The sequence below is a fragment of the Callithrix jacchus genome, chromosome 10, assembly GCF_049354715.1.
Source record: "Callithrix jacchus isolate 240 chromosome 10, calJac240_pri, whole genome shotgun sequence".
NCBI classification, from domain to species: Eukaryota; Metazoa; Chordata; class Mammalia; order Primates; family Cebidae; genus Callithrix; species Callithrix jacchus.
In genome coordinates, this window is record NC_133511.1 from 62,902,732 (window position 1) to 62,927,381 (window position 24,650).

Below are 24,650 nucleotides of genomic sequence, written 5' to 3' on the forward strand. Positions count from 1 at the left end.
TTGCTAATATTTCAATGAATAAATTGAGGCAACATAATAGCAACTTAGTGAAAAACATACAAGATCAGAAGGAAGTAACCTAAATTATTACTAGTGATTGCCTCTGGGTAATGGGATGTGGGCTTTTTATCTTTCTGTATTTTTCATTTTCCACTGCCATATTCTTGTTACCTCAATGAAATAAAGTGCTCAGTGACTTCCAAAGAAGAACAGTTGTCAATTTATAAAACAAATAGGTCTTCTGGAAATGTTTTATGTAGCATTTTAAATTTTGTGTTTTTAAGCCATCTCTTGAATTTGAATAAATTATTTGAACTGCATAAATATTTGCAATCTATTGAGAATGCTGAAGCAAAAAGTAAAAAGCAGACACCTGAATTTTTTAAATATGTTTTTTAATTTCTCAAAGTTGTATTTCAAAGTTTTTGTAATTTTCTTCATTGTCAGATTTTATTTTTTATTGTCAAATATCCAATGACAAAGGCTGTCTCTTTTAAGATAGAAACTTTAAATGGAATTATATTTTATACTAAGTCTTATATTTTATAATCTTGAAAGCTTCTATTCATGTAATTAAACTTTTTCTGATTTTTAGAGGAACAGAAAGAAAGTGAAAAGATGAAAGGTGAGGAGCAGCCTATGGATTTAGAAAACTCTTCTACAGCCAATGTTCTAGAAGAGACAACTATGAAAAAAGAAAAAGAAGATGAAAAGGAACTTGTGAAACTGCCAGTCATAGTGAAGCTAGAAAAACCTTTGCCAGAAAGTGAAGAAAAAAAGATTATCAAAGAAGAAAGTGATTCCTTCAAGGAAAATGTCAAACCCATTAAAGTTGAGGTGAAGGAATGTAGAGCCGATCCTAAAGATACCAAGAGTAGCATGGAGAAGCCAGTGGCACAGGAGACTGAGAGGATCGAATTTGGTGGCAATATTAAATCTTCTCACGAAATTACTGAGAAATCTACTGAAGAAACTGAGAAACTTAAAAATGACCAGCAGGCCAAGATACCACTAAAAAAACGAGAAATTAAACTGAGTGATGATTTTGACAGTCCAGTCAAGGGACCTTTGTGTAAATCAGTTACTCCAACAAAAGAGTTTTTGAAAGATGAAATAAAACAAGAGGAAGAGACTTGTAAAAGGATCTCTACAATCACTGCTTTGAATCATGAAGGGAAACAACTGGTAAATGGAGAAGTTAGTGATGAACGAGTAGCTCCAAATTTTAAGACAGAACCAATAGAGACAAAGTTTTATGAGACAAAGGAAGAGAGCTATAGCCCCTCTAAGGACAGAAATATCATCATGGAGGGAAATGGAACAGAGTCCTTACATTCTGTCATAACAAGTATTAAAATAGGTGAGCTTGAGAAAGAAACAGCCCCTTTGAGGAAAGATGCAGATAGTTCAGTATCAGTTGTAGAGATCCATGGTCAAAAAACACAAATAGAGGAATCTGGTCCTCCAGAATTGGAATCTTCTCTTGAGTCTTCTGAGACAGCAAAAGATCTATCTTTGAAAACTACTTTATCTACCACTGAATTGTGTACCATGAAAGTTGAAGAGAAGTCTCCCAAAACTAGGAAGGATAAGCGCCTACCAATCCTAGAATGTCTTGAAAAGTTAGAGAAGTCCAAAAAGACTTTTCTTGATAAGGAAACACAAAGATTGAGTCCAATACCGGAAGAAGTTCCAAAGAGTACTCTAGAGTCAGAAAAGCCTGGCTCTCCTGAGTCAGCTGAAACCTCTCCACTGTCTAATATGATTGATCACTGTGAGAAACTAGCCTCAGAAAAAGAAGTGGAATATCACAGTACAGCTTCTATTGGTGATCAGTCCATGAAAAAAGGAGACCCAGAAATCCTAAAAGAGGATTCTGAATTCACCAAGGTAGAAGTGGATAATCTGGACAATGCCCAGACCTCTGGCGCAGAGGAGCCTTCTGAGACAAAGGGTTCTATGCAAAAAAGCAAATTCAAATATAAGTTGGTTCCTGAAGAAGAAACCACTGCCTCAGAAAATACAGAGATAACCTCTGAAAGGCAGAAAGAGGGCATCAAATTAACAATCAGAATATCAAGTCGGAAAAAGAAGCCCGATTCTCCCCACAAAGTTCTAGAACCAGAAAACAAGCAAGAGAAGACAGAAAAGGAAGAGGAGAAAACAAATGTGGGTCGTACTTTAAGAAGATCTCCCAGAATATCTAGACCCACTGCAAAAGTGGCTGAGATCAGAGATCAGAAAGCTGATAAAAAAAGAGGGGAAGGAGAAGATGAAGTGGAAGAAGAGTCAACAGCTTTGCAAAAAACTGACAAAAAGGAAATTTTGAAAAAATCAGAGAAGGATACAAATTCTAAAGTAAGCAAGGTAAAACTTCTCCTACTCTGTTTTAATTTTTAATTAAAAATATTTGTCCCTATATATTAATAGGTATTTTGGTTTTGTCTGAAACTTAGTCATCAGAGACAACTGAAAAAGTATCTTTCTTCCCCTATCTGAGATACTTTTCAACACTATACTCTTACTTATACTCTATACTCGTCATCTTTTAACTTTTATTTTTTTAAAGCAGTATAGGAATATATTCTTTTTGTAAACTGTTCAAATAATATCCAACCTGTAGAATTTCCCATAGTCCCTATTATCAGTTTGGAGTAATTGCAATTATTAACAGTTTGGGGTATAGTATCTTCCCAGTCCTTTTTTTTTTTTTTTTTTTTGAGACAGAGACTTACTCTGTCACCAGGCTGGAGTGCAATGGCGGAATCTCAGCTCACTGCAACCTCCACCTCCTTAGGTTCAAGTGATTCTCCTGCCTCAGCCTCCCGAGTAAGTGAGACTACAGGCACTTGCCGCCATAACCAGCTAATTTTTATATTTTTAGTAGAGACAGTGTTTCATCATGTTGGCCAGGATGATCTTAATCTCTTGACCTTGTGATCCACCCACGTTGGCCTCCCAAAGTGCTGGGATTACAGGCGTGAGCCACTGTACCCAGCCCTCCTGTCCTTTTTCATGCATTTATGTGTATGTTCATAAATATTCACTTATTTAGAAAATAAATCGGACCAAAATGTTCATTTTCTGTGAGTTTTTCACTTAAAGTGTCTCTGAACTCTTCATGTCAGTAGATATAGTATACCTTTTGCTTATTAATGGTCACACAGTACTCCATACTGTGGATATACCTCAGTTTATTTAACCACTCACTTATTGATTGACATTTAGGTTGTTTCCAATTTTTCACTATTACAGGCAATGCTGCATTGAAGATCCTTTTGGACATGAGTGAGTATTTCTTTAGAATAGACTCCTAGAATTGGAATTGCTGGGTCAAGGGACATGCATATTTTAAGCTTTGATAGCTTCTTCCACATTGCCCTCCAAAAAGGTCCCATGAATATAGCATCTTATTACCAGTATCTGACAGTGCCTAGATTCCCCATTTTACTCATTATGTTGATATTACTCATCAGAATTCCCTTTTTTATGACTCTCTTATTTTAAGCAAAATATTTTACAGGTTTTTCCCTAGTCTGTGGGAATTTGTCATCAAAAGTGCTACTTTTCTTTTTAATTTATTTAAACAACCAGATCATTCTTCATTGTAAGCGATCCTGTGTTCTCTGAAATACTGAATTTTTAATTTGTTTTAAGTTTTCTCTTTTGTTGTTAGAATTATTTTGTTCTTTGCTGGAGACCTATAGTGTAGGAATAAACTAAAATACAAGTTAAAACAGTATAAAACTAAGCAATAAAAAGCTGTTAATCACATTGTAAACTTGTTCTCTGAATATATATATATATATATATATTTGTTTGTCAGGATTTTTATATGCAGTTCTGGCCCATTTAAAATTTTAAAATTCATCTTTAATACAGGATTTAAAATTTTTACATGACAATTTGTAAGAATATTGTCATCATTCTCTTATAAAGTATTTAAAATGTGCATGACCTTTGACCCAGAGTCCTCTTCAAGGAATTTATCCTAACCACAGAGATGTGTGTAAAAATAATCATAAAGATACAGTACATTATTGATGAAAGTGAAAAACATGGGAAACAACTACCTAAATGTCTTGTAGAGGATTAGATAAATATGGTTATGTAATGGCATTTATAGTAATGTTAGGAGAATATGACTAGGAAAAATATAAGATAGAATGTTTATTATAATTCAGTTTTAAGGAAAAAAAAAATGTAGAAAGGTAGTGGAAGTATACACCAAAATTTAATCATAGCTATGTCTGGTGATGAGACTATAATAATTTTCTCCCCTTTTTTTTTGGTATATTGGCTTAATATTATACAATGGACATATAATAAGGAACTTTTTAAAAGACATTATATCAAATTATTCCAATTTTTTATTTTATACAAGGTAAAACCCAAAGGCAAAGTTCGATGGACTGGTTCTCGGACACGTGGCAGATGGAAATATTCAAGTAATGATGAAAGTGAAGGATCTGACAGTGAAAAATCATCTGCAGCTTCAGAAGAGGAAGAAGAAAAGGAAAGTGAAGAAGCCATCCTAGCAGATGATGATGAACCGTGCAAAAAATGTGGCCTTCCAAACCATCCTGAGCTAGTATGTACCTGATGTAAATGAACAATACTCGTATTATAGACACGCTGAGGTTGTCCGGAGCAGCCTAACTCTTCGGGGTTTTATCATGATTTGAATTTCTTAATTGCTACAGAGTAATTTCTATTTCTGTTTCTCATATAATCTAATTCTAGGAGGGCCAGTGATCAAGATCTTACTTTCATTCTATCTGACTTATATATTAATATTTCCTCTACATAAAAACAATTCACCTCAATCTCTTCTCACGAGTTGATGAATGTATTCGGGTATTTTTAGTCTACTCTTTTTAAGTTTTTTCTTCTTTCCTTTTAAATTACTTTATAATGGTATTTCTGCCTGGCATGGTGGGCACATGCCAGTAGTTCCAGCTACTCTGGTGGCTGAGGTAGGAGGATTTGACCCAGGAGTTCAGATGCAGCCAGGGCAGCATAAGTAACTTTATAATGATATATTTGAAGTGCCAGCTTTAAGTAAATTAGGCCTGAAGGCCTTACTGTCTTAATGTAAAAACATGTAAGTCAAGTAGTAACGTAGTAGGGATTTAAATTTTTTTAATGGCAAAAGAGTGGCATTGGAATGTTTCTAAAACAAATGGTAAATACGCGAGGTGATGGATACCCTAGTTACCCCTATGTGATTATTTCACATTATATGCCTCTATTAAAACATCACATGTACTCTATAAATATATACACCTACTATATACCCATTAAAATTTTTTTAACTTAAAATTTTTTTTTTTTATTTTTAAGAGAATAAATTATAGACCAGATATATTCCAAGAAGAATAGTACTACATTTATATGGAGCTTTCTTTCCCAGGGATTAAGTTCTTCAAAAGTTGCCTGAATCAGGAGAATTCCTAATTTGTAATATTTATCTATCATTTGTGTTTGTGGTTTGTAAGTGAGTCTGTTGAGGAAATAGTCTTGTTATACCTAATGCTATGTACCTGTGCTGTTCTTTTGAATAGATTTTACTTGAAAGGCAAGCTCCAGCTATTAAGTAGAAGAAAGTATAAATAAAGGTGTTTCTACCTCAGTAGAGTCATGTGGACCAGAAACATTTGAGATTCTCTAAAGTTTGGAAAATTCATAACAAGTGGTTCTCCAGGCTCTGTTTTCCTGGAAAGCATTATAATGTGATGGGAAAAGCATAGGGCCAGACAGCATGAATTCAGATCCTACTTATCAGGATACCACTTATCTGGAGCTGTCTTCTCTATATTTTGATTTCTTTATTATAAGATGGAACTCACACCACATACTTCTAAGGGGTATTTTTAACAGCTCATGTAAAGTTGCCTAGCACAGTTTCTGATACATATTATGTGCTGGGTTAAAGTTAATTCTGGTTTACTTACACTTTTCTTTCTTACATTTAGTTTTATATCTGGAAACTAAATGTAATATCAGTGAAGTTTATCATAATCCAGTAGTTTTTAAGGGGTCATGTGAAAGAACCAGAGAATGACTTGAGCTCTAAGAAGAATTGATGTTGAAATTATGCTGAGAAGATCCCTCTAAGCATTTTATGATCATCAAGGCTATGAAAGTGAAGTCAATATTTTTATACAGAGAAAGGCCAAGAGGACATTTGAGATAGTAATCTTTTCTGCCTTCTAAATCAAGAAAAAAAGCAACCCTTGTGTTCTCTCCTTATCATTTTCTAGTGTCCCTTTAAACTAAAAGAGTGCATTTTACCTAAGGCAACAATAGCTGCTGTAATGAACTGATGTGAAGAAATGAGAAATAAAGGCAGGGCACCATGGCTCATGCTGTAATCCCAACACTTTGGGAGGCTGTGGCAGGCAGATCATGAGGTCAGGAGTTTGAGACCAGCCTGGCCAGTATGGTGAAACCCTGTCTCTACTAAAAATACAAAAATTAGTTGGGCTTGGTGGCACGCCTGTAGTCCCAGCTACTCGGGAGGCTGGAGCAGGAGAATCGCTTGAAGCCAGGAGGTGGAGGTTGCAATGAGCTCAGATTGCGCCACTGCACTCCAGCCTGGGCAACAGGGCAAGACTCCATCTCAAGAAAAAAAAGAGAGAGAGAGAGAAATAAAATGGAGTGAGCAGAAATTATATTGTGAATGACATTGGAAACTGAAGATCCCAAATGTGGATTTCTTATGCCAAGTGCTTAAGGATAATCCTCAAGTCAAAATATGAAGCAGCTATTATATTTTAAGTTGTAAGAATATGATGCTGAGCTAGAAAGACATAGTCCTTGTCTTAATTGATCTTTAACAGCAGAAAAGCAATAAATGTAAATGAATATAGAACTCTAAGGGATTTTCCAGATGTTTTAGTCAAAATAAATAAATCATTACCTGAGGCTTGGAACTCTTACATGATAGTATTTATTTAGTGGCACTTTACCTTTACTGAAGAGTAGAAACAGTCTTCACTTTAGAAATAAATTCTAAAAGTTTACCTGTAATTTTGTTACTTGAAAGTTAGGTTATGTTTTATAGAAACCATGTTAATCAACTGTATACCTGAAGTATAATACTAAGGTAACTAAGTACCGAATTTTGGGTATTGGGAACAAGTGGTGATGCATTGTAATGGTGTGCCTCCTCCCACCCCCGATACGGGTTAGGATTGCAGAAACTTCGTCTGTACTAGGTTGAGCAAATAAATAAAACATAGATAATAGGAGCCATGATGAACCTATGATGTTAGATTAGAACTGGAGATAATAGTATAAACTCCATATTTATTTTAATAGAGGCACAGGAAGATATATGTATATACATATACATACGTATACATCTTAACTCTCTTCTCTGAGAAAGATTAAAGGTAGTTGCCAGTAGCAATGAGCTTCTAGAGCATCCAGATCTTGGTTTCTAAGTACCATTATCCAGTAAAGCAGCTAGGGCTTCTTGAAGAAATGGTTGGTTCTAAGGCTTGAGCAGGGAAAATACAAGACATTCCTGAAGCTTCCTGTAGTGCCAGAAAGGAAGGAAGTACTTCAGGCAAGTCCTAAGGACACATGAGACAACCTGAAAGAGCTTCCATTGTGTCCATGGCTTGGAACAGTTCCAACAACAAATTAAATAATGATAGCTTTGGATTGTAACCCAAAGAATAAAATAAATATTCATTAGTTCAAATTGATATAAATAATTAAATAAACAAATGTGGAGAAGAAGGGACTTATTTTCCTTACAGAGTAATTCCTAATAACTTATATAGAAGGCATATGGGAGATAGAAAATCATCATCAGAATACCACAGTAATAATCGTTGCAAGCAAGCAAAATCCCTAGTGGATGCTAACACTAGTGAGCAGAACTTTAAGGAGAGAGAAGATATTGGCATAGTTTCAGTGTATTTCCCCCTCAAGGTATTTACTGATTTATTAACTACTAAAGTGATTTTAATTTATATCCATAAATTATTTGATACTCATACTTCTAGAAAACTTAATTCCCCTACCCTTGAGTGTAGGCTGCACTTACCATGAGAATAGAGTATGGAAGGTGACAAGTAGTGACCTTAACAGTAGATAAAACCAACAGATACTACTTTAACCAAGTGACCAAAGTTTATACCAGCAGTGGTAAGTCATATTGATAACATGTATCCCGTGATATGATGCAGTACGCAGGGCACTTCCCCTCTGTTAGATTCTTCTCCAAAACCCAGAACCCCAGTTTAGTCATGAGAAAGCATCAGACAAACTCAAATTTCAGGACATCTACCAAAAATATCTGACTAGTACAGTACTCTTCAAACTGTCAGTCAAAACAAAGAAGACCAAGAAATGGTTACGTACTGGGGGATACTAACAAGACATAACTGAATGCAATGGGATATCCAAGATTCAGAATCAGCAAAAGGGTATTTGTGAAAAAACTTGTGAAATCTCAATAGCCTATTGTTTAATTTATAGTATTAATGTTAATTTCTTAGTTTTGATAAATGTACCATGGTTATATAACAGTGTTAAAAATTGGGTGAAGGGTATATGAGAACTTTGTACCATCTTTGCAACTCTTCTGTAAATCTAAAATTATTTAAAAATAAAAAGTTTTCTTTTAAGTAAAACGTTAATGAGTATACTATGTTAAGTTTTAGACCTTGGTCCTCTTATTAAACTCAAATACCAATAAAACACCCATAAGACTAATTGATGTTATTAACCTTTGTATTACATGACGATGGTTCTGAATGTAGTTGTATTCCTTTTCTATGCCTCAGTCTCTTCCTTATTTGAATTTACATCATAAAAAGAACCATGAGTGTTTCTTACAGGCAAGTAATTAAAATGTTACTTAAAATGGAAATTTTTGTGTTTTAAGAATTCTGTGTGTGGTAGGGTAGTCTTTCATACTTGAGCTTTAAAAGTTTGTTATAAAGAATATATTGTCATAGCCTTTGTGGCTATACACTGAATGAAAAAGGATTCTAACTCTAGGTCAGAAAGGACTTGTTATTTTTAACTAAATTTTGTAGCTTAACCTTTTTTTAGGTTTCTTTAAAAATTGGCATGGGTCAAGCACAGTATCTCACGCCTATAATTTTAGAACTTTGGGAGGCCAAGAGGGGTGGATCAGGAGATCGAGACCATCCTGGCCAACGTGGTGAAACCCCTTCTCTACAAAAATACAAAAATGAGCCGGGCGTGGTGGCAGGCGCCTGTAATTCCAGCTACTCAGGGGACTGAGGTAGGAGAATCACTTGAACTCGGGAGGCAGAGGTTGCAGTGAGCCAAGATCATGCCATTGCACTCCAGCCTGGGCGACAGAGTGAGTGAGATTCTGTCAAATAAATAAATAAATATTGACATGTCAGATTCCCTAATTATTAGAGCTTTTTTATTTATTAGCTTTATGCAAATAAAGAGTGCTTTGAAGCATACTACTAAGAAATATTGAAATGTCTTTAACCTAAGAGTAATTGAATTTTAGTCATAGTTAGGTTGACATCAGTGTGATTTATTTCAGATTCTTCTGTGTGACTCTTGCGATAGTGGATACCACACTGCCTGCCTTCGCCCTCCTCTGATGATCATCCCGGATGGAGAATGGTTCTGCCCCCCTTGCCAACATGTATGACCCAGCGCACTTCTGTTTTCCTAGTCTTTGAGTTTATGTTCAAATTAATTATAACTGTTTAATAGCTACCGAATGAATATTTGTAATCTTCAGAGCAATGTGTAAATAGTATTTACCTCTGTTTGGATTTCTACTTTTTATTAATAGCTTTTAAGTTTTCCTTTTTTTTTTGTTTTTCCAAATCAATTTTTAGAAGCCCTCTTAAGTTTTGTAAAATTATGAATGATTTTTTTTCTCAAATTCATTATAAGCACAAAAAGTACCAAGTGTAGATATGTAGAAAGGAGAATATAAGTTTCTTCCCATGTATTACTTTGTTTCATCCTCTTTTTTGGTTTATACCTACTTTCTTTTTGTCAGAAGTTTTACAGATGGTGTTATCAGGGTTAGGAGAAACGTAGATTCTCTTTCTCTTCTATCTTACTTCAGGCAATTTTCTTTTGAAAGCTGAAGAATCAGGCTATTTTTGTGCTACTGTGCTTATTGGGTACTTTTCTCTCACAAACCTACTTTCATTTGCCTTAAAAATGTTGGATGGCTGGGCACAGTGGCTCATGCCTGTAATCCCAGCACTTTGGGAGGCCAAGGCAGGTGTATCACAAGGTCAGGCGTTTGAGTCTAGCCTCCCCAAACATAGTGAAACCTTGTCTCTATTAAGAATACAGAAACAAAAGTAAAAAAAATTAGCCAGGCATGGTGGTGGGGGCCTGTAATCCCAGCTACTCAGGAGGCTGAGGCAGGAGAATCTCTTGAACCTAGGAGGAAGCAGTTGAAGTGAGCCAAGATCATGCCACTGCACTCCAGCCTGGGCAACAGTTCAAGAGTCCATCTCAAAAAAAAAGATGTATTAGGGCTGGTGCAGTGGCACCTGTAATCCCAGCCATGGGAGGCCATGGCAGGCAGATCACAAAGTCAAGAGATTGAGACTATCTAAGCCAATATGGGGAAACCCCATCTCTACCAAAAATACAAAAATTAGCTGGGTGTGGTGGCACATGTCTGTAGACCCACCTACTCGGGAGGCTGAGGCAGGAGAATCACCTGAACCCAGGAGGTAGAGATTGCAGTAAGCTGAGATCATGCCACTGCAGTCCAGCCTGGCAACAGAGCGAGAATCTGTCTCAAAAAGAAGAGAGAGAGATGGATTAAGCCAGATATGGTGGCACCCACTTGTAGTCCTAGCTTCTTGGAGGCTGAGGCAGGAGGATCACTTGAGGTTGTGATTTAGAGACCAGCCTGGGCAGCGTAGCAAGATCCCATCTCTAAAAAATTTAAAACTAGTAATAATTATTTTTCTAAAATGATGAAGGATTAACCAGGTGTGGTGACTCATGCCTATAATCCCAGCACTTTGGGAAGCCAAGGCAGGCAGATTGCTTGAGGCCAAGAATTCAAGACCAGCCTGGCCAACATGGTGAAACCTCATCTCTATTAAAAGTACAAAAATTGGACAGGTGTGGTGGCACATACCTGTAATCCTCGCTACTTAGGAGGCTGAGGCACAAGAATCACTTGAACTTGGGAGACAAATGTTGCAGTGAGCCAAGATCGTGCCACTGCACTCCAGCCTGGGTGACAGAGTGAGACTCTCAAAAAATAAAATAAAATGATAAACTTTATGCATTTTTTAGTGAAGTGGACTTCTGTGGCTTAGCACAGCTTTATCAATTACATTTTTCAGGTCTGTTTTGACTCAATAACCATGTAGCATTGTTTGTGTATATTTTTCCAGTCTCTCCCTTTTTTTAAAAGGATAGTCAAGTAAAGCAGTGGGAATGGAGAAAGAACAAAAAAAAATTAATTAGTTATAAATACCACTGTACTCAAACCAGCCCATTCTCTTTTCCAGAAAAATAGTTATTGGCATCATTGTTTTATCATACATATAGCCTTCTCCCTTAAAAATGTCTCAGGATCTTTTTTAAAAATTATAATCACTGTTACATGCATATGTCGAACGAAATGCTATTTTAAACATTGACTATTGCCAGTAGGATAGGCACAGAATGCGTTTCTTTTGGCAAAGCTGTAAGTTTCTTTAACGTGTGCTTTGTTTCAAAGGCACTATGCTCATCTTCTGTTCAGTGGACGCTGAGGCACCTCTTTATTTAATTCAACACAAGAAAAGCTACATTGTTAATTTACTCTGTTCCCTTACCAGCTCTCAGAACACATTACCCATGAAGTTAACATGTATGTAATAAAAGATTTCTAAAAGTTGTTTAAAATGACCCTTACCTATTTCGCTTCTTCAGAAACTGCTCTGTGAAAAATTAGAGGAACAGTTGCAGGATTTGGATGTTGCCTTAAAGAAGAAAGAGCGTGCTGAACGAAGGTATTTTGACATATTTGTTAATGTTTTGCTTGGGAATATGACATATTTGTTATGTCATATATGATATATTTGTTAATGGTTTGCTTGGGAATATGTTTATATATTGTCTGTGGCTGCTTTTGCCCTACGACAACAACACTGAGTAGTTGCAACAGAGACCTTATGACCTGCTTAGCTTGTATGCTTATTATCTTTCCTTTTATAGGAAATGTTCACCAGCTTTCAATCTAAAGTATTGGAACTAGCTGGGCATGGTGGCTCACCCCTGTAATCCCAGCACTTTGGGAGGCCAAGGCGGGCGGATCACCTGAGGTCAGGAGTTCAAGACCAGCCTGGCCAATATGCTGAAACCCTATCCCTACTAAAAATACAAAAATTAGCTGGGAGTGGTGGTGCACGCCTATAGTCCCAGCTCCTTGGAGGCCGAGGCAGGAGATTCGTTGCAGTGAGCCACGATCATGTCCCTGCACTGCAGCCTGGGCAAGAGTGAGATTCTGTCTCTAAATAAATAAGTATTTGTCAGAACCTTCTCTGAGTAAATATTGGCCCAAATGTGAGACTGTCTCTAAATAAATAAATAATATTTGTCAGAACCTTCTCTGAATAAAGATTGGCCCAAGTATTGTGAAGGGTATGCACCTAACTAAATATTATAGAGAATACAAGAAAACTGTAAGAAATGGTCTATAATTTAGTTACCCCTGTCATCTCCTTGGGTGGGCAGAGTTAATAACACTGGTGAAATAAAGAGTATTAAATGCTGAATTGTGTCCTACTATATCTGTAAGAGATGCCCCCCTTTTCAATACACCATTGCAGTAGTGGTCTAAAGCAATTGGAGATGGCTTCTTAGATGAAGTTCTTAAGACTGAACTTGAGCCTAATCTTTAAAAGGGGATTCAGAATCAAGACAATAGTTTATGTTTATTTGCACCTTCTTTAATTAATCTATTTCTGAACATTCATTTTCACCTACTGTGTACCAATCTGAAGAGGAAAGATCAAGGAGAAAGCTCTTGTTTACATGGAACTCACCTATTAGAGAATACAGACATAGGAACCTGTAATATAATGCAGACATATGAACCAATAATATAATAGAAAAGTGGAGGTATATTAAAAGCAATACAAGAACATGGTGGAGGAGCATTTTAGTTCTCAAAGGATTTGGGGTTATCAAGGGAGGCCTTGGAAGGTAAAATGAGATTATATCAATGAACATATTTCAGACAAAGAGCACAAACATGAGCAAAGGTAAAGTGTAAAAGTGATAGTAGATGAATGGTAGGAGATAGATTTTTGTAAAAGCTGAGTAAGGCCAAATTGCAAATAGCTTTCCTGCCTGTAGAATTTGACTTACTCTCTATAGAAAGTAGGCATTCATCAAAGGGGACATGTGTAAGTAGATCTTTATTTCAGGGAAAAAAAATGCTCTGGCAACAGTAAGATGACTGAATGAGAGTTGGGGCTGTTGGAGTGGCAAACCTGTGAGTCTATAAGGCCTGAATTAGGGCTAGCATTGTGATAATAAGGTGGAGGTGCTGGAGAGAATTTTCAGAGGATTCATCTCTGGGACTTAATACTTGTTTATACACCAGTATGACTGAGGATATCTAAACATTGTCTCCTGATTTTTCCTTCATTTGCTACTTCTTTAACTTATATTCTCTGACTCATAGTCTCCCCCTCCAAATTTAGCTTGCTTTATGGCAATCAGCTTGTCCCATGATCCACTCACTTTACCTTGTGCAAAGGTGAACCTTAAAAATTGATTCAGCCTCTAGAACCTAAAGGTTTTGGTTTTTTTACTACCCAGTTTGAGCTTTCTGGCTTGTAATGAATGCTACTTAGTTTAAAGGTAAGTCAATCTCTCAAATCAACCAGGACAGAAAAGTACTTTGAGAAACCCTAGGTTATTTCTTTCTTTCTTTTTTTTTTTTGAAGATAGGGTCTCACTGTGTTGCCCAGGGTAGTCTTAGAACTCCTGGGCTCAAGAGATCATCCTGCCCCAACCTCCCAAGTAGCAGGGACTACAGGTGGCCACCACCACACCCAGCTAAACCCTGGGTTATTGCTATAAACTACTTGTGTTTCAGATATTTGGAATATCTTCCAAGAACATTTTTAAAAATAAAGAATGATCCTGTATGAAATTACTAGGACCATTTTCATGGGCTGTTTCTCTTGTTTTTATTTTTGACCCTGGAAAAGATGTAACTGGAGGTATTTAAATTAAATCATAAATAAAACCTAGATTTTTCCTTTGCCTCCATCTTACTCAAATCTGCTTATCCTTTTCAGAAATTAGTGGTTTTCCCATGTCCTGAAGCTGATGTCTCACAAATGTAGGTAGCTAATAGGCTCACCCACTAAGGAAGAGAATGGGGTTTTTTGTTTGTTTGTTGTTTGTTTTTTTGTTTTGAGACAGAGTCTCGCTGTTACCCAGGCATAATCTCGACTCACTGCAGCCTCTGCCTCCCAGGTTCAAGCGATTCTCCTGCCTCAGCCTCTAGAGTAGCTGGGATTACAGGCACATGCCATGATGCCCAGCTAATTTTTGTATTTTTAGTAGAGATGGGGTTTTACCATGTTGGCCAGGCTAGTCTTGAACTCCTGACCTCCAGTGATCCACCTGCCTCAGCCTCCCAAAGTGCTGGGATTACAGTCATGAGCCATTCTTCTTGGCTTAGAATATTCTTTCTAAAAGCCAAGAATGTAAACCACTAAGAATTTCTTATCTGCTTGCTCTTTGGAAGCCTTGGATTCGTATCCATTTATATGTGGAAAAGGCTGGTGAAAAAGTTTTGACAATAGCCTCATATAGGATATGCCACTGCAATTATGAAATATTTTGACTTTTAGAAATTTATGTTTTAAAGTATGCCACAATATTTGTCTATATTGCTATCTGCAATTTACTAGTTTCTTTGCTTTTTCACCTACTCCAGGTAGTCTTATTTAAATGTCCTTTTTATTTTTTGGAGACAGAGTCTTGCTCTGTCGCCTAGGCTGGAGTGCAGTGGCATGATCACTGCAACCACTGCCTCCCAGCTTCAAGCGATCCTCCTGTCTCAGCCTCCTGAGTAGCTTGATCCACAGGCACGCATCACCACGCCTGGGTAATTTTTGTATTTTTTAGTAGAGATGGGGTTTCACCATGTTGTCCAGGCTGGTCTTGAACTCCTGGCCTCAAGTGATCTGCCCACCTTGGGCTCCCAAAATCATGGGTTTACAGGCATGAACTACCACACCTGGCTTTAAATGTCATCCTTTAAGAGGACATCTGTAATTATGACTTTATATCATATACTACGTTCTCAGATTGTGTATTAGAAAGGAGAGGAAAGTTACTATTACAGGAAGATCAGTCTGGACCGAGCCAGTTAATTGATGGTCGTTGGTGTTTGCTAATTCTCCATAATCTGGTTAACAATGCTTTTGTTGTTTATAGTTCCTAGAATACATGTATGTGTGTGTGTGCATGTACACACACACACATATGAATCTTAGGAGCACTAAACAGCAAAATATGTGTTTTTCTAAAGTAAATATTAACTAAATTCTAGTGGGCGTCATTCTAAAGTGAGCACTTATATTCATTTTTTAAAAATCTGTGAAATAGCTTCTTTAGCATTCATCCTAGCAGCTTAGAGCTGTACTATCTATATGTCATAATACAAGAACATTTTACTCCCTGGTAGGTCATAATGCAAGAGCAACCCTTGTTTATGGATTCATTCAACATTCAAGCAACATTTATTGGGTACCTACTTTATGCCAGGCAGTGCAATCAATTGAGGAAGTATATAATGCAGTCTTTATCATAGAAATCTTTACAGTCTTGTTGAAAAGAGAGATGGATGTACATTTCAGTGAGTATTTAGTGGCTAGCCAGCAACTATCTGCAGACCTGATGGTGTGATGCTCTGTGAAAGCTGATGGTTTAGAAGTCCACTGAATGATTTTTAAACATACCAGTTTTAATTGCATCACAATCTATCTCTATAAAGACCATGAATATTCTTGTTAGCAGGGCACTAAAGACTGCACTGTAAAGGACCTAGCCAGCTGGATACATTAATACCCTTATATAAGGAACATTACAAGCAGAGGGAGACAAAATGTTGCTATTTCAGTTCAGTTCAATTGAATATACAGAGGCATGTCAAAGCTCAGCTGTCCTTGTTGAATTTGATTAACTTTGGAAGAACCAGGGAAAACACCTGCTTTATCTATCTATTTATTTATTTATTTATTTTGAGACAGAGTCTCACTCTTGATGCCCAGACTGGAGTGCAGTGTCATATTCAAAGCTCACTGCAACCTCAGACTCCTGAGTTCAACTAATCTTCCAGTCTCAGCCTTCTGAGTAGCTGGGACAATAGGCATGTGCCACCACCATACCTGGCCATTTTTTTTTATTTTAATTTCATATAGAGACAGGAGTTTCATTGTGTTGCCCAGGCTGGTCTTGAATTCCTGGCATCAGGTGATCCTCCTGCTTCGGATTACAGGCATTAGACATCACACCCAGCCGTCCTGGTGTTTTTTAATATATAATTTAATTAAAATCAACGTAAGTTTGTTTCTTGGAAATGAAACTATGGAGATGTCATTGGCTCCAGTCTTCATTTCCTGGCTCTAGTTAGCTTCAGTTGTTTAGCTTCAGGTGTAGCCTTCTAGATCACAAACCATGTGTCTACATTGCTTTCTTTTCTTTCATCAGCAAGGAATGAATGGTCTCAGTGTCATTCACTGGGACCTTGATAAGATCTTGTTTACATAATTTTTATGGTAATATTTATTACCATGAGATTATAATTGTTTATACATACATGCAAAATATTACTGAAAACTTTTTCCAGCATAACAAAGATCTAATTTGTCTAATCAGAGGTGGCTTTTCATCTTATCATCAACTTGTTGCAGCATGACTCATAATGAAGTTGCTTGTGTATTTCAGTTATAGGTTTTATTTCACCAGTGTAAGTCATTTCTGAAAGATAGTGTGATCTTAACCTTAGGAAATCTTGAGCTCCCCACACGTCCTAATACTGTATTAAAGTTTTATAGTTAATAGCTAACATGGGTCAGGAACAATACTCATGTCTATAATCCCAGCACTTTGAGAGGCCAAGGTGGGTGGATCACTTGAGGCCAGGAATTTGAGACCAGCCTGGCCAACATGGCAAAACCCCATCTCTACTAAATATACAAAAATTAGCTGGGTATGGTGGCACACACCTGTAATCCCAGCTACTCAAGAGGCTGAGGCAGGAGAATCACTTGAACCTGGGAGGCAGAGGTTGCAGTGAGCTGAGATTGCACCACTGCACTCCAGCCTGGGCAAGAGAGTGAGACCTTGTAAATAAATAAAGAAAGAAAGTTAAACACTTCTGTGGCTTAACCACTGCTATTAACATGAAATTGTAATTTTAACATTGTGTGTATTCGTGATGTTTACATAACAATTTTATTTTCAGCAAATCTCATGTTTTTTGTTTGTTTTTCACCTAAAGGAAAGAACGCTTGGTGTATGTCGGTATCAGTATTGAAAACATCATTCCTCCACAAGTAAGTTTCTGATTTATAATGTTTTTAAATGGGAGATTGTCATGATTGCTCTAAAATTTAACCCACCTTATATAATATTAGTGGCTTTATTTTTTTTTGAGATGGAGTTCACTCTTGTCACCCAGACTAGAGTGCAGTGGCACAATTTCAGCCCACTGCAACCTCCACCTCCTAGGTTCAAGTAATTCTCCTGCCTCAGCCTCCTGAGTAGCTGGCATAACAGGGGCCTGCTACCACACCTGGCTAATTTTTGTATTTTTACTAGAGATGGGGTTTCACTGTGTTGGCCAGGCTGGTCTTGAACTCCTGACCTCAGGTGATCAGCCCACCTCAGCCTCTCAAAGTGCTGGGATTACAGGAGTGAGTCACTGCACCTAAATAGTGATTTTAAATATATACAGATATTAAAAATGGAAATTTAAGACCTTCAAGAAATCATCTGTAATCCCTCATGATTGAAATTTTATGTATGCAGCTAACTCCAAAATGTGATATCACATCTAAACTAAACTTATAGCTTTTACCTTTGCAGTATGTTCCCTGTTTTTACTCTAAAATTTATAATGTGTTATTAGCTTGTTTTACATGCTATTTATGTAAAATGACTAAAGAATGGTTCAGGGAGATTTGATTTTTAATTTTTTATTTTTGGGATTGTTGAAAACTTCCATTTGTATTCTTCATTACAGTTTGGTTTCTATGAAGGATTACTTTTGTTTTGCATTTATTAGTCTAATTTATAACAGGTGGATGTATCGAGTGAAAGTACATGTAATATGGTCATGTAATTTACATAATTTGTAAATTTTTGTAATTTGTAATAACGCATATAGGTCATTTCATCTGGCTTAAATAAATCACAAGCTTAAAAGGCCTTTCAGGTTATTTCCTTGAGTATTAACCCCTTTCTTCTAAATCTTTTCAATTTATTCATGCAGCATATCTGTTCAACATCTTCTGCTGCAAATATAATTATTTGTTAAAATGGAAAAACTTTATCACGACTCTTTTAAAACAAGTACTAACTGTAAACTCAAAAAAGCATAAGAATTTTAATATAGAAGGATTTTATCCTTTATTAATCATCAGCATTCTTTTTAATCTACATACTTAGTGTTGCCATGTTTATTCACTTTTGGAAGGGATCATCTCAAACTTTTTCAAACCTTTCACATGTGCTACCTAGTTGGAGATTACAAAACTAGTTATCCCAAGGAACTTTATTCTATCATAAGTAATAACCTATATGCTTATTATTATATTTTTTAAGGAGCCAGACTTTTCGGAAGATCAAGAAGAAAAGAAAAAAGATTCAAAAAAATCCAAAGTAAACTTGCTTGAAAGGAGGTCAACAAGAACAAGAAAATGTATAAGTTACAGGTATGAAATGTATAGAAATGTCTACAGTGCACAGGTTGCAACGGCTCATGCCTATAATCCCAGCACTTTTGGATCATGAGGTCAGGAGATCGAGACCATCCTGGCTAACACGGTAAAGCCCTGTCTCTACTAAAATGTGAAAAATTAGCCAGGTGTGGTGGCGCACATCTATAGTCCTAGCTACTTGGGAGGCTGAGGCAGGAGAATCACTTGAACCCGAGTGCAGAGGTTGCAGCGAGCTGAGATCGCACCACTGCATTCCAGCTTGGGCAACAGAGAAAGACTTCATCTCAAAAAAAAAGAAATGTCTACAATGAAAGAAGATTTGTGTTCCAATTATTCAGCATGACCCAGAAGTATATACTTTTTCTATCATGATGGTTATTAGCAATTGTATATATATTTTTTGCCTTTCATCTTCAGTCATAGAATTTTTTTTCTTTTTTTTTTAGAGACAGAGTCTTGCTCTTGTTGCCAGGCTGGAGTGTAGTGGTGCGATCTTGCTCACTGCAACCTCCACCTCCCGGGTTCAAGCAATTCTCCTGCCTTAGCCTCCTGAGTAGCCAGGACTACATGCACGCACCACTATGCCCAGCTAATTTTTGTATTTTTGGTAGAGAGGTGGTTTCACCATGTTGGCCAGGATGGTCTTGATTTCTTGACCTCGTGATCCACCCATCTCGGCCTCCCCAAGTGCTGGGATTACAAGCATGAGCCACTGTGCTCGGCCAAGGATTGATAATTTTAACAAGGCTAGTAAGGCACTGCATAGTCTCATCTCTACTTCCCTCTCCAACTCTATCTCATCACATTCTCCCTTACACCCTCTGCATTTGCGGTATCACCTTTAGTCCCTTTGCACATGCTGTTTACCCGTAGTTTCCTTTTCGGTTTTACCTTGTCAAATCCCCCATTATATCCCTTCAGAGCAACCAGTTCTTTTCCTTGAAAGTACTTACAATTGTAATAAGTGGGGTTGTAATTATTTGTTAACATTTTTCTTCCTCACTAGACTATTAGCATGAAGGTAAGGACCATGTCTATTTTACATGGACTTGTGTCCCCTATACCTACTGTAGTGCTGACAGATAGTTAATGCTCCATAAGTGTCTAGTGAAAGAATCAGTAGATAGTATCTAATTTACCTATTGACACCAAAGATACCAGAGAAAGAGATTTTTCTGTGGTCACTGTTAGTAGCTAATCCTAGAAACCTTATCTTCTAAAACCCTGTCTTCCAGTCTTGTGTTCTTTCCACTAAATCATGCTGTCTCATTCAAATAATAAATAAATTATATTTTAGTTATTTTAAATCGTTTTTTGGACTGCAGCTTCTAAAATCTGGGATAATACCAAAACATCTTTTTAACTTGAATAAATGGAAATGGAAAACAGTAGGGTTTTTGTTGTTGTTGTTGTTGTTGTTTTAGATAGAGTCTCGCTTTGTTGGCCAGACTGGAGTGCAGTGGTGCTATCTCAGCTCACTGCAACCTCCACCTTTTGGGTTCAATTCTCCTGTCTCAGCTTCCCAAGTAGCTGGGATTACAGACACGTGCCACCATGCCCAGCTAATTTTTAAATTTTTTTATTAGAGATGGGGCTTCACCATGTTGGCCATGCTAGTCTTGAACTCCTGACCTCGTGATCCACCCTCCTCGACCTCCCAAAGTTCTGGGATTACAGACGTGAGCCACTACACCCAGCCAACAGATTTTATAAAACTCTGAACTTTGAACTTGCTTTTTATTTATAAACTTGCATCAGCAATCATGGAGGAATTTGCCTCTATTGTTGGTGTTAAAACTTTATAAAATATGGTAGCATCAGTAAGGGTAAAATCCCATATATAAATAGTGCCCATCCTAGTCTTCAGAAATATACTTCGAAAAATAAAAAATATTCTTCTATATGTATGAAGTCAACGCTCACAGATGGAAATTGCAAATATAAAGTCAGTTCTGCTGCAACATAACATGTATTTTTTAAAAATCACCATGCTGTGCAAAATTATACAGTAAAAACCATAGGGATTATAGAAAATATGGGGTTAGAGATATACGTTAAAAACTTGATTAGCAATGCATTAGAAAAGATTGGAATCAAATAAAAATGGGAGTGCCATTTGACATAAGTAAGTAAGACATACACGAATACTACATTAACTATGCCGTTTTATACTGAAAAAAAGACCTGAAGTTTGTCTGTGGAAGCAGAGAATTATAGTTTGTAAATTATGGTGTGGTGGCAGAAGGAGGCTTATCTGAAATCAGAAAAGTATAGCATCAGGTGCAAAATGCTATAGTTTATAACATGTAGTGAAGTAATGTTACTGGTAGATGTCTTAGGTATGTGTGTTTTGTAGATACCTGTGCAATTCACTTCAGCTAGGGGCAGTTTTCTGCATTCATCTAGTATTTCTCACAAATGAAATTGCACATAAATTGGCTGGGCATGGTGGCTTACACTTGAAATCCTGGTACTTTGGAAGACAGAATCATTTCAGCTCAGAAGTTCAAGACCATCCTGGATGTCATAGCGACTCTCTCTCTATTGAAAGAAAGAATGAATCGGGGTGGAGGGGAAGAGGGAAGGGAAGGAAGGAAAGGAAAGGAAGGAAGGAAATTACACATAAGCATGTATGAAATACACATCATGTGTATTTTTGAGAGTTGTTTTGTAGTATGTCATTCATTTTGGAACTAGATAGAATATAAATAAATGTCTCACACAAAACATTTTATATAAAAAACCCATAGTTTAGCCCAAATTCCTATTTTACTCATATATTATTTTAGAGTTTAAAGGGATCATCTGGATTAATCCACCATCACATATGAGGCAGCCAAGACCAAGGGAATATAGATACATGGAGTGTTGTGTTCAGAAATCTTTTATCTGTAGCTCTGCATCTGGGATTTAAATCAAGCCTGTTTAGTTGCATTAAAGATGACTTCGTCCAAGCAAGAGAGGGATGTTTCATTCTTTCTGAAATAGTTTCAGATGCCTGAAGTTTCTGATAGTATTTGATTTTAGCAAACAAATTTCTCAGTAAGAAAGTAGTCACTCAGCCGGGTGTGGTGGCTCAAGCCTGTAATCCCAGCACTTTGGGAGGCCTAGGCGGGTGGATCACGAGGTCAAGAGATCGAGAGCATCCTGGTCAACATGGTGAAACCCCATCTCTACTAAAAATACAACAAATTAGCTGGGCATGGTGGTGCGTGCCTGTAATCCCAGCTACTCAGAAGGCTGAGGCAGGAGAATTGCCTGAACCCAGGAGGCAGAGGTTGCGGTGAGCCAAGATCGCGCCATTGCACTCCAGCCTGGGTAACAAAAGTGAAACTCCATCTCAAAAAAAAAAAAAAAGAAAGTAGTCACTCAAAAAAATAGGTTGTTATGCCACCTTACAGCTGTACCCTGTCCTCGGGACAAATGCTGTTTTCAGTTAACTTTGCATCTGACATTTGGCTTAATCTGTATGTGCTCTTCTACCCTAATAAATGGATGTGCTGTGTTTTACTTTCTGAGAACTTAAGAAAAATACACCCTACAGCTACAAGAATGTCTCTCATAATATTACAGTTGTGAAAAGTTGGAAATAAACTGCTTTAACTAAATATGATACATCGGTAAGATGAGATACTATGCAGCCAGTAAAAGTTACATTGTAGAAGAAGAGCTCTCCATCTGAAATTTGGGAGTCCTTTGAAATTATATATTCTAATTCAGAAGGCAGGATATTTAGTTTTTAGAGATGAAGTCTTGCTATGTTGCCTAGACTAGACTCCTAGCTCCTGGGTTCAAGCCATCCTACTGCCTCAGTCTCCCAAGTAGTTGGGACTATGGGTATATCCAGCCACTCCCAGCCACCAGCTTTTAGTTGTTTTTCTTTTTTTGAGACAGGGTCTCACTTTGTCACTCAGGCAGGGTCTCACTTTGTCGCCCAGGCTGGAGAGCAGTGGCATGATCCCAGCTCACTTCTGCCTCAAACTCCTATGCACAAGTAGTCCTATTGCCTTAGCTTCCCAGAGTGCTAGGACCGTAGGCACATATCATCACACCCGGCTAATTTTTTAAATTTTTTATTTTTATAGATACGGGGTCTTACCATATAGCCTAGACTGGCCTTAACCTCTTGGGCTCAAGTTATACTCCTGCCTCAGCCTCTCAAGAGTTCTGAGCCACTGCACCCAGGCCCAGCTTTTAGTTTTGACATTGTTAATCCATTGTGTGCCTGTAATCCCACCCTCACTAATATAATTTACTCTGGTGATGGAAATGTTCTATTTCTTTGATGTTGGATGTGGTGACCAGTAGCCATATGTGACTATTAAATACTTGAATTATGTCTAGTGAGGAACCGAATTTTAAAGTTTTATGAATTTAAATACAAATAGCCACACAGGGCTAGTAATTACCATTTGTAGCATAGTTTTAAACAAGTTATTTCATCCTTTTGGCTAACTGAGCCTTGAAGTAAAAGATGTTTTATATGTGAAAAAATCTTAGGAATCCTTTAGTCCTGATCCTTTCCTTTAAGTCATGGTTAACAGCTTCAAGAAGCACTTTTACCTAGTTCTAAAATTTTAACCATTTGTGTATGAATTTCAGTAATAATATAATTTTCAATAGCAGTAATAATATAGCCTTATTAGTGGGACTTTCATTTTTTTCTTTTTTTGAGATGGGTCTCACTCAGTCCCCAAGGCTGGAGTGCAATGGTGCCATCTCAGTTCACTGCATCTTCTGCCTCTTGGGCTCAAGCAGTCCTCTTGCCTCAGCCGCCCAATTAGGTGGCACTACAGACATGCACCACCATACCAAGCTCATTTTTTTGTATTTTTGAATAGAGACAGGGTTTTGCCATGTTGCCCAGGCTGGTCTTGAACTTCTGGGCTCAAGTGATCCACCTTGGTCTCCCAAAGTGCTGGGATTACAAGTGTAAGCCACTGCACCCAGACATATTATTAGGACTTAAGAGTATTTATAGAACTATAATTTTGTTTTACTTACTTTGCCATGTGATTTGTATAATTAGGAGTTGGCAAATTATGCCCTGTGGGCCAAATTCAGCTCACATCTAGTTTTTATACAGTGTGACCTCAAAGTCGTAAATACTTGAAAAAAATTAAAAGAAAAGTAATATTTGTGGAAATTACCTATAATTCAAATTTCAGTGTTCATAAAGTTTCATTGAAACACATCTGTATCATTTACATACATATTGTCTGTAGCTGCTTTGCACAATAGCAGAGTTAAGTCAACAAAGACTGTATTGTCTGAAAAGCCTAAAATATTTACCATCTGGCCCTTTATAAAAATTTTTGCTGACATTGTCTCAGTCCAATTTGGTTGCTCTCACAAAGTAACCATAAATGGAAAGGCCTGTAATCAACAGAAATGTATTTTTCATTAGTTCAAGAAGCTAGAAAGTCCAAAGTCAGGGCACTGGCAAGTATGGTGTCTGGTGAGGGCCTGCTTTCTGGTTCATAGATGGCACCTTCTAGGGTTTTGTTACATCATAGAAGGGATAAGGGGACTCTTTTGGGTAGATCCAGTGCCTAGTGAAGGCATACTCCTTCATAGATGGCCGTCTTCTTACTGTAACCTTATATGGTGGAAGGGACAAAGGGTCTCTCTCTGGCTTCTTTTATGTTTTATACGTGAGGGCTGTGCCAAAGACCTCACCTCCTGATACCGTCACCT

The 24,650-nt window shown here is 37.2% G+C and overlaps 1 protein-coding gene across 2 annotated transcripts in view; it reads left to right on the plus strand.

Annotated features, from left to right (window-relative positions):
* The window catches only part of RSF1 (remodeling and spacing factor 1), a 168,646-nt gene that overhangs the window by 125,031 nt on the left and 18,965 nt on the right, over positions 1 to 24,650 (plus strand). Inside the window, exons 6-11 of one of the 2 annotated variants that reach the window (XM_002754792.6) lie at positions 596 to 2,367; positions 4,385 to 4,591; positions 9,548 to 9,652; positions 11,914 to 11,993; positions 17,513 to 17,567; positions 18,838 to 18,947. In XM_002754792.6, coding sequence (XP_002754838.1) covers positions 596 to 2,367; positions 4,385 to 4,591; positions 9,548 to 9,652; positions 11,914 to 11,993; positions 17,513 to 17,567; positions 18,838 to 18,947 — 2,329 coding nt within the window. The remainder of the gene's footprint in view (positions 1 to 595; positions 2,368 to 4,384; positions 4,592 to 9,547; positions 9,653 to 11,913; positions 11,994 to 17,512; positions 17,568 to 18,837; positions 18,948 to 24,650) is intronic. The other variant, XM_009007374.5, reaches the window with a different exon arrangement.